Genomic DNA, 10,849 nt, shown 5'->3' on the forward strand with positions numbered 1-10,849 from the left:
CTGTGTGTTTTAAGCAACCTTAGAGTTCCTTGTCCCAACACATAATTCAGATATATTTCTAGCAATCAGACATCTAAAGCAAGTGAAACTGACTGAAGCAGTTCAGGTTTTTGACATCTGTGGGCAATACTGTTAACTGAGTTTAAGGAGGGCAATAATTACAATCACATTGTTGTCACTATCAATTTCCAGGCACTTACAAACCTCCCCTTCCCTTCTTTATGGAGCTGTATGTCTAATACAGATAAAACACTAACACACCTCGATTTATCCCTCCCAATACAGGCACCTCCCTGAAAGGCCCAGAGTTTGGGAGAGCAGGTGTGTGCATGTGTCTGTGTGTCTGTCTTGCACACACTCCTACCTCAGCAGAAAGCAATTCAGATCCTAAATGTAGCAAGCTGTACTGCAGAGGTGCCCAATTCTCTCTGAACTAACTCCAGATGTTCACTTGTACTTAAGTATTTAACGGGGAATCCTAAAATGAATGTAGCAAACCAGCACTAGTTAGAACATCAGGAATTTTCACCCACTCATCTTAGCTATTAATTGTCCTCAACCCTCAAGTCTGTAAAAGGGGCATTAGGTCTGCAAAGTAGAAACTGCATTTATGATTAGGAAACACCTATCACATCATGGTTGTTATAAACTAGCTATTATCCTTACGTGATATGTCCCTGTTTACAACAGTGATCACCAAAAGAGCAAAACCTTGTCCTACACATGCAGGTAACATATATTCAGTCCTTCATTCAGTATTATATTTCAACAGATGTTACGATTTGTGTAGATTTAGACCACTTTTTAGACTCTGTAAACAGCCTCAGATTATTTCACTCCTCCATTAACATGGGATATAAAAAATAAAATCAGGTTGATTCCTTATTATGAGGCTATTCTCTAAACAGTCATCACTAAATACAATTCTTCACATACACCTTCTCTCTTCCCCTCAAAAGTGTTTCTTGTTGCAGACTGACTGTGGTCACAAACTGTTCATGGCTAATGCCAGGTACCAAGATTTGCCATCCCACAGCTTGAGAAAACAGAGAATTCTGAATTCCTCATAAATCAGTCAATCAATATATTCATGCCAAAAGAATTTTTTTAACTTTTAAGAAACGAGATAGAATATCTTAAAATCCTTCCATATACGTCTGATGCAACAAGGATGCAGAGTATCTGCTTCCCCTTCTTTGAAGAAGGCAACAAGAGGAAAAAAAAAAGAAAGAGGAAAAAAAAAAAGAAGAGACATTGAACACAATTTCCCCAAGGCAAATTGATCTGTAGGGTCTCCTCTACAATGCAGACTTTCTTGATCAACCTTTGGTCTCGTGGGCATAAAAACTGTGTGCCATGGATGCAAGCTCACCCTGCACCTGGGGAGTTGGCAGTTATGGGGAGGCTGGAGGAGTCAGTTTCTAAGTTTTTTAATTTCCTTACTCGTTTTTTCCAAAGCTTTTTGCTTTTTCACTTCCTGGTGCTTGTTCCACAATTCTACCCAAGATGCATTGAAAGCAGGAGAGAAAGAGAAAGAGTCAGCAGCTGGTCAGACAGGTGAAAATGGGGAAAAAAAAATTGGAAACAAAAACCCCACCCCTTCATCTCAAAAGAAGAAAGAAAGAAAAAAAAAAAAAAAGAAGGCAGAAATTTATGACAACTACTGAGTGAAGGGTTAATTACATTTTACAAGACACCAATGTTAGGAATTGAGCACTGCATCATCTCTCATTTACAAAATTCAAACATTAGAGATGACTTTATACAGTGAACCAGCTAAGGAAAAAACAGCTATTGTAAACACATATAATGCAGTTAATCACTTTTTCTGAGAAAGGCCTTTAAGATTGTCAGATATTTATTCCTCAAAAATGTAGGCATCACAGAAGCTCTAATTCACAGAAACATTTTGATGTCCCTAGTTTATATCATTGAAAGGAAAAGGCACAAAAACATCAGCAGCAATTTCAAGAAAATGAAAACTGTAGGTTAACACAATACTTAACCAATATTAACCTTAAACATTATCACAAAGTTTAAAAGTACAAGTTATTTTTGTCCTGACAGCATTTTCAATAAATGCTTAGCTCTGCCTATCGACCAGTACTACATGCAAAAAACTGAACTCTACTCTAGCATCTACTTGCTCCCAGCAGGGTATAAAGAATGGAAAACAGGGAAGAAGAAAAATAAGCAAGGTATCAGTCATGCTTAAGGCCAACTTCCAAAATTCAAATTAGTTCAGAGCGCTCCAGTGAAGTCAAGGAATTCCGTAAGAGAACACAATGCAGAGAAAAGGACAAAAGTCTGAAGTCTGCATGCACTCTCTTCCTTTAAACTTAGCCCTGAGACAAAACAGTTATGAGGCACTTGCACTTTTCTATCACTCACATTCCTGAGCCCTCTGAAATGCAGTAATCTTTTCTGCTTAGAAACATCAGATCATTCCAGGTGCTGGCCTGTTGGCCAAAGAAACATTACAAGCTGACAGATAGAACTGACTGAATGCTGGGCACTGGCTTCCCTACATCAATTGAAGCTGGGAATGCTACAGAGGAAGACACTCTTAGAAAAGCAGAAAAAGCAAAGAGAAAGAAAAAGTACAGGCTTCTACTGCTCTTCAAGGAAACTTGCTGAGCCACTAAAAGGCCACTTGAAGTGTGTCAGAAACCCATCACACCCTACAAATGGCAGAAATCAGGACAAGACAGGCACTAAAAAAGTTCTATTTAGCGAAAGATCTACTGAAAACAAAATTTAAAAAGCATAGTGTTACAATTGTAGAGGAAGGCTCTAAAGCATTATCATTAAACATATGAGGAGCAAGGTGAACATAGCAAGTGCAAAAACCCTAGAAAGACAGCTGCTAGCCAGCTGACTGCTGTTATCTGCTTTATGATTGATGGATGTTCCTTCAACTTTCGTAAGTACTCAGATGCAAAGGATAAAATTGCTTATGGATCCAAACAGCATCCTGTAGGCTTATCTAGCTGACATAGGTAACACTAACAGCACTGACACAGACAACAATCTCTTTAAGATATACCAAATTTGTTTGTTAAAGGGCTTTGAAAACATCTGGCCTCTTAAGTGTTCAGTTCACATGGCTTTACCTTAAAAATCACCAGGCTGAATGCTACAATACCTGCCATTAAATCACTTCTAACTGACTTGCCTGTTAATTCAGGGTAAAGGATATCCTCACACACTAAAAGCAGCCAAGATTCTACTCTCAACTACTTTGTCAAAAAAAAAAAAAAAAAAAAAAAGGCAAAAAACCCCTCAAGGAGCATTTAATACTGTGGCTTTGTTACATGAACCTGAACTAAGCAGGACAGCAGGTCCAGAGGGGATCTGATGCAGACAAAGTAGGTAGAACAATCTTTTCTGTTTCAAAAAAACATCAAAATAAAGTGATCTGCCAGTATTAAACAATTATTTTTAAAGTAGTAACAGAAATTTCTGTAAGTACTGACATTTTCATTAGCAGTTACTGCAGGTATGCAATAAAACCAAACTAACCACTAACATAAAGAGGTGACTATTAACTATCAACTTCAAAGCCACTGGTGTCCTAACACCACCCATGATGACCATGGACCCTGGAAAACAAGAACCCCAGAAGTAAGAAAATAATCTCTGATCTTTTAGGAAACAAAGTATCAGAAGCATCACAATTATTTTCCTAGCTAAGCAATTGGGTATTAAGGCACAGCAAAGATCAATCCTCACACTGATAAACATTCATCATTCTTCACCTAAGACATAAGAATTTTGAATACCAACTGACTTCCCTGTTACCAGGAAACATCCTACATGCTTCAGAGGTACACAAGAAACCATAAACTGTCTAAAAATTAACCAGGGGGTGAAGTAGGAATACATCCACCCTGAAATTTGAAAACTCCAAACCTACTTGTCTGTTGTTCCTGTAGTACAAGAAAACTGCACACATTTGGCTGCCCCACTTCTAGATCTCAGAGATGCAGTTTAACCATCACACTAACACACTTCATGTATGGCTGTTGCAAACAGTGCCACACAACCTCACCACATCACGTTGATAACTTACTTTTCATCCTAGTATTTCCTCTTATAACTAGGTCAACAGGTTAGCAGTCCAATTTGCATTTTGTCCATAATATACCAATGGATTGAGTTTTATATATCTGCAACCTGAGGATGTCAGCACCCCCTGAACTCCATAGAATCAAGGAACTGAGGAGGTTCAAAGGGACCTCTGGAGATCCTCTAGTCAAACCTCTCTGGGCCCAGCAGGGTCAACCAGAACAGGAAGCTGCAGGACCATGTCCAGTCAGGAGTTTCCTGTATTCACAGATGGAGAATGGACAATCTTTCCAGGCAACCTGTTGCTGTATGGGAACATCTTCATGTAGAAACATTTTTGTCATGTTTAAATGGAAGTACTTAAAAATATTTTGTTATTTCAGCAACATGCAAATGTTTATAAAATGCTTCTTCCCTAAATAAGTTGGTTTGAATGAGGAAGTCTGAATTTCACTACAGAAGGAATTTCAGCCTAGCCACGACTAACTCTGGTCCTGTATATCCAGAGTACTGTCTTATACTGATGGTTCCATAACAGAACAAAGTGTAATAGCCAAGCATCTTCAAACTATCTTCCTGCAACAAACGAGAAATTCCTTTTACTTCTAGATCTCAAGAGTCAGATGAACACAGCACCACGTATTTTTTTACAGCAACTGCGTAAAACTGACTTGCATACTAGCTCATGGTTCTTGGTGATGCACAACACCAGTTAGAAAAAAGACTTCAGAAAAAGCAATGAAGTCTTTTGAACTTTGATCAGTTTTGGTGAAACCAAATCTTTCTTGTAACTTAGTTCCAGAGAAGGCAAGTGGAAATCCTTAGAGCATCAAAACCACTGATAAGAATTTATCTGTTGCCTGTCCTTGAAGACTTTTAATTGTTTAAGGCTCATATTCTGGCAACAGTAGTTAACGTAACATATGAAGTAGCTCTTCTCTTTAGAAGTGCTTCTGACAATGCTTCATAAACATGGAGTGTCTGATCTCTTTGATTTCCTTTACTATGAAGATTTCCTTTCATCTAAGGGGAAGGAGCTGTCTCAGCAATCCAAACAAAATATCTCTCAATTCTTTAAAAGAACACTGGCCTCAAGTCTATTTTATTCTTAGTTGTGTCAGAGGCTCAACTTCATAGAATGGTTTGGGTCGGAAGAGACTGTAAAGATCATCTAGTTCCAACTCCCCTACATGGGCAGGGACATTTCCCAATAGACCAGGTTGCTCAAAGCCCCATCCAACCTGGCCTTGAACACTTCCAGGGAGAGTGAATACATGACGTCTCTGGGCAACATGTTCCCATGTCTCACCATCCCTACAATAAAGGTTTTCTTCCTTTCTTTCTAATCTAAATCTCCCCTCTTCCAGTTTAAAGTCATTTTCCCATGTCCTATCACTCAAGCCCTTGCAAAAAGCTGTTCCCCAGCTTTCCTGTAGGCCCCTTCAGATACTGGAAGAGCACTATATGGACTCCCCAGAGCCTTCTCTCCTAAACAAGAGCAACTGTCTCAGCCTGTCTTCATAGGAGAGGGGCTCCAGCCCTCTGATAATCTTCGCAACCCTCCTCTGGACTCACTCCAACAGCTCCATGTCCTTCTTGTGTTGGGTACTCCACATGGGGTCTCACAACAATGAAGAAGGTGGGGAGAATCACTGCCCTTGACCTGCTGGCCACACTTCTTTTGACGCAGCCCAGGACATGATTGGCTTCCTGGGCTGCAAGCCAACATTGACAGCTCATGTTCAGCTTCTCATCAACCAATACCACTAAGTCCTTCTTCTCAGGGCTGTTCTCAATCCATTCTCCACCCAACCTGTAATTGTGCTTGAAATTGCCTCATCCTAGATGCAGGACCTTGCAGCTTTTTGAACTTCATTAAATTGGCATGGGTCCACCTCTCAAGCCTGTCACAGACTCTCTTGATGGCATCCCTTCCCTCCAGCATGTTGACCACACCACAGAGGTTGGTGTCATCAGCAAATGTGCTGAGGGTGCACTCAATCCCACTATCCAGGTCACCAACAAAGATGTTAATCAACACCAGTCCCAGTACAGACCCGTGAGGAACATTACTCATCACTGTTCTCCATTTGAACATCAAGATGTTGACCACTACCCTTTGAGTGCAACCATCCAGCCAATTCCTTATCCATCAAGTGGTCCATCTATCCAATCAACACCTTTCCAATTTAGAGACCAGGATGAATTGCAGGATGGTGTCGAACGCTTTGCACAGTCCAGGTGGATGACATCAGTTGCCCTCCCCTTGTCCACCGACACTTTGACCCCATCATAAAAAGCCACCAAATTTGTCAGGCATGATTTGACCTTGGTGAAGCCAGGTTGGTTGCCACCATCCACCTTCACATTTTCCATGCACATTAACAGAGCTTTTATGAAGATTTGCTCCATGATCTTGCTGGGCACAGAGGTGAGGCTGTAGTTCCTGTCTTCCTTTTTTCCCTTTTTGAAAATGGAAGTTATTTTTCTCCTTTTTCAGTCAGTGGGAACTTCACCAGACTGCCACGACTTTTCAAATATGATGGAAAGCAGCTTTGCAACTTCATTCACCAGTTCCCTTTTCTCTTTTCTGCAGAAAAGTCATTAAGTACCCACAGCGAACCAAAACACTAAACTGAAATGCTGGAAATCTGAATCACTTTTAGCTCCCTGACAGATTTTCAAATTGAGTGCAAGACTAGGTTCTGAGCAACTGCCTCCACAGATGAAACAGTACAGCAAATCAAGTCAGAGGGGTTCAGTACCAGCTCAGAACAACTCAGGGTCACGCAGCCACTACATGGGTATGAGAACCAATGCCTGAACTCCTACCACATAACTGCCCAATATACACATTCTCATCTTATGCCACATACTGCAGGTACAGCCTCACAGTAGCTGCTTTCAGAAGATTAGTGTCTCCTAAAATGATTGCTTGGGAAAGTTATTTTAAACAAACTATAAGAAGCAACAGCTAAAATTTAACATGACATATTTTTGGAGTAGACAAAGAATTTCTCTCACATGCTGATGGCACTTTTCTCTGGTTTAAAATCCACAGCAGGTTGGATTCAACTGAATTTCCCTCCCTCCCCCCTTTTTTTTTTTAACCCAAAAAAGTCTGTAAGGCCTTTTTTAGATAAAAGTTTAAAGCCTACCTCTAACTTCTTCTCAAACACAGAGAAAAGCTATACCAACTAAGAACTTAGATTGGGAAAACTTCCAGTGACCAGCCTATCAGATGCTGTTTAGAAGGACACACGTTCTATTTGCTGTTGCATAGAAGGAAGATCCATCAGTCCTGCTCACTGAAACTGTAACACTACAACTGAAATTTTTTGGCAGCTTTTATTATTAACAATCAGCAGATCCTGGGCCCCACTTTTATCAGGATGCAATCTAGATAATCCACAGGCAGTCACCAAAGCTTAGGTTTCATGTAGCCCCTTCCACAGCTGCCCCTTCCAAAGCCCTGCTAGCCCTGTTTCCCTTTTGCCATTTCCCATTGCTTGAAAACATCAATCACAGAGAAAAAAAGAAAGTTACCTAAAGTGTCATGAAATTTAGAAACAATCAAGATTAGAAAGCTTCTGGGAGAAAAGTACCCTGGATAGTTTATCCAGGAGCAGGGTGAAAACACGTATGATTGTTCCTTGAGATCCAAGGTGTAGATGAAGCATGTTACAGCAGCAATGTAGTGTGTTAAAATGGAGAGAATGTAAATAGAACCTAATGCCAAAATAGAAGTCCCTCCTGCACGTCACATGCACCTCAATACACACCAATGGAAGCAATAAAATTTTCTTCCTTTAGACTCCTTGTGTCAAACTCTGTTGGCCCTTTGCCTGCAGGGCTCGGTGCCTTCGGCATCAGCTGAGGTACCGGCAGCGGCTTCGCAGGTTTTGGCTCCACTCTTGGGGATGATGCAGGATCCTTGCCAACTGGAGTGACAGATCCATCCGTTGGGCTTCGTCTTCTCTTTTCTGGTTCTTTAAAAAAAGAAAGGAAAAAAAAAAAGTGTTTGGGGGGGGAGGGGAAGACAAAGAAACAAGGAAAAAGGATATTAGAGCAGGAAATGGAAGATGAGACAGATGGTCTCACCTAAATCATTAAGCCTGGCACTGAAATAGCTCAGTCCCATATTTATTCCCATAGGTCACCATAGCTTGTAGATAGCCTGACACACTGGTGGAAACAGTAGGGGAGAAAGGCAAAGTGCTGGTTTTGGGATACACAAATTATCTCCTTCCTGTACGTTTGAAATCTAAGAATTTTCTTTGACACAGTAACTGCAGTACCTCCTCTGCTGAGTTGTGCAAAATTAAAATACTCTGCCTAAACTACCAATAATAACACTTCTAGAATATAAGCAAGCTCATCTCACAGTGAAAAGATGATAAATACAATAACCTTTGATGGGTAACACTCAATGAAACTTGATGTGAAATAAAAATCTCAAGAACTATCAGTTACAGCTCTTCCTTGTTCTCCAACACTTCCTATAATCATATGACCTTGAAGCCAGTTTGGATTATTTCTCTGTATCAAACTCCACAGTTTGAATAACAGCAAAACTTTCAGAATAGAATAATTAAAATTAGGTTTTCCATAAAGAACCTCATGCAATCCTGCATAAACTGTTCTAATAGCTGATCAAACTGACAGTCAAAATTTCATATCCTAATATCTAAGTTTGTTGTACCAGTAGACCTTGTGATACCTTTGTCTGGTAGATTAAAGATTTTGCTATCACTAACATCTTTGCATTTATATAATAATTGAAAACAATCAACACCTAACATTCAACAGACTGAACAGCTTCATCATTCAGAGTAAAAGTGTTTTCCCAATTCCTTGCAGTCTTTTCAGAAACCTCCTCAGTTTTTCAAAATGTGATGATCAGAACTGGAAGTACTATCTCAGCTGTGGGCCTGGAGACAATACAATAGCTGCATCCCAAATCTATATTCCCAGGTTTACACAGTGGCCCCCCTCCAATTTTTACAGACACAATAAACAGTGGAAAGTTCACATATAGCTGCCATTTTCAGAGACACTGTTTCCTAGGACACAGCTCCCAATCCTGCTTTTATTGCCAGCTGTTCTTGTTCCTAAACATAAATCCTTAGTCTGGCCATATTAAAATAAATTAATTACAATCATGCTTTATTAAGATTCAGCTTCCTCTGGACAAATGACCTGTATCACTCACGTCCTGTTCAAACACTACTGCATCATATGCAAAGTGAACAATTTTAGGATGACTAGATCACTACTATATGTTAAAAAACCTTAAGATAAGCACTAATGTCTATAAAACATTTCTCACTGGCAACAGGTAAAACATAATAAATGCTAAAATTTGACTATAAATCAAGAAGTCAAGTAATAATGACAGAAGCCCTTCAAAGATGTACCAAGGCTTGGAAAGTTTGTATCAAATCCAGTCTATTGTGACCATAATGGATTTACTGAGTATATGCTACTTAGCATCAAATTATGGCACTGTGCAATACATCAGCAAGATTTGCTCTAAAACCATTGAGTTACTCAATGAGTTACTAATCAGTCACTCTGTAATTCTCCTTAGGCTCAGTGTCAGAGGAAAATGCTTATGAGTATAATGACCATGATCAGCCTTTTCCCCACATTCAGGACTGTTACACCAGCACAGCCTCCTTACTTTCCTCAGCATTCCAACAATGATTGAACATGAACACCAGTAATCCCTGGGGCATCTAAGCCAACTCATAAAATCCCTGATGCAAGCCACCCAGAACACCAACTACAAAGAGTTTAGTAGATGTTAATCCTCTGCTACAATTAAACACATAGCTTTAAAACATTTGAGATTGTCATCTTTTGCTCTTTTTCCTTATGCATGCATTTTCTTATTTTGCATTCAGAATCAGATTTTAAGAAAAAGCTGAAAAATAACAAGGTCTTTTCAGACCTCCAGTAGTACTTAGTGATACAAGGATCATTGTGTAATGCGAGGTGGCTGGTGAAGTGTAAGCCTTGTATGGTTCTACATTAGGAATGCTTCTCTCCCTATTCAGGTTGTCTGCACTAACTTTCCAATACTGTGGTTAGGACAGTGTACATGAAGGTCCCAACACTCAGAATTTCTACTTCATCTTTAAAAGTCCCAGGTTTGGTATCTTGCTTCATAGTTGCCATTTTCAATCAAGTAGCAGCATGGCCATTATTTTGCTTTGGCCCAGTTACATGTGTGCAAGGGAACCCTTTCAAGCTTTGTATGGTTTCAGTAACAGTGGCACAGTTCTCACCTATTTTCAAAGGATCGACAAACCCCTGAAATATCAGAAGCCACCAAACAGCTGCCTTGTTGGATCTTGTTTGGTTCATAAACACTGTATTCTCATAAATACTTCTCTTACCTTTGTTGTAATAGTGAGTATGTGCTATCTCTAGCAGACTGAAAACACTGGCCATGCCTCCTAGGCCAGCATTTGCATAGGACTGCTCCAGGCTCAGCACGGTGCACTTCAGCAGGTCCAGCATGCCTTTATACACCTTACGGCTCACCTCCTGCAAGGACAGTCCCCTTAGTGTCACCCTTTCAGAAGTGAGAAAGTCATTCAAGAACATAAACGGCAAAATCACCACAACACCAGCTTTTAGGAGGCAATTTAACCAACTTTTTCTAAGAACGGAGCCTCAGCAGACACTAGGCACGAAGACCCTGCTGAGCTCAGCACTGACCACATCCTGTATGACATCCTGTCGAGCATCATCTTCCGACTGGATGGTGCGGTTC

The 10,849-nt window shown here is 40.2% G+C and overlaps 1 protein-coding gene across 8 annotated transcripts in view; it reads right to left on the bottom strand.

Annotated features, from left to right (window-relative positions):
* The window catches only part of MADD (MAP-kinase activating death domain), a 59,430-nt gene that overhangs the window by 26,605 nt on the left and 21,976 nt on the right, over nucleotides 1-10,849 (bottom strand). For 7 of the 8 annotated variants that reach the window (XM_009999536.1, XM_009999535.1, XM_009999534.1 and 4 more), the window contains 3 exons: nucleotides 10,795-10,849; nucleotides 10,470-10,620; nucleotides 7,851-8,057 (listed from right to left, as the gene is read on the bottom strand). In XM_009999536.1, the coding sequence (XP_009997838.1) occupies nucleotides 7,851-8,057; nucleotides 10,470-10,620; nucleotides 10,795-10,849 (413 nt within the window). Of the gene's footprint in view, nucleotides 1-1,443; nucleotides 1,498-7,850; nucleotides 8,058-10,469; nucleotides 10,621-10,794 lie in introns of all 8 variants that reach the window. The other variant, XM_009999529.1, reaches the window with a different exon arrangement.

This window comes from Chaetura pelagica, unplaced genomic scaffold, assembly GCF_000747805.2.
Source record: "Chaetura pelagica isolate M959 unplaced genomic scaffold, ChaPel_1.0 scaffold55, whole genome shotgun sequence".
NCBI lineage: Eukaryota > Metazoa > Chordata > Aves > Apodiformes > Apodidae > Chaetura > Chaetura pelagica.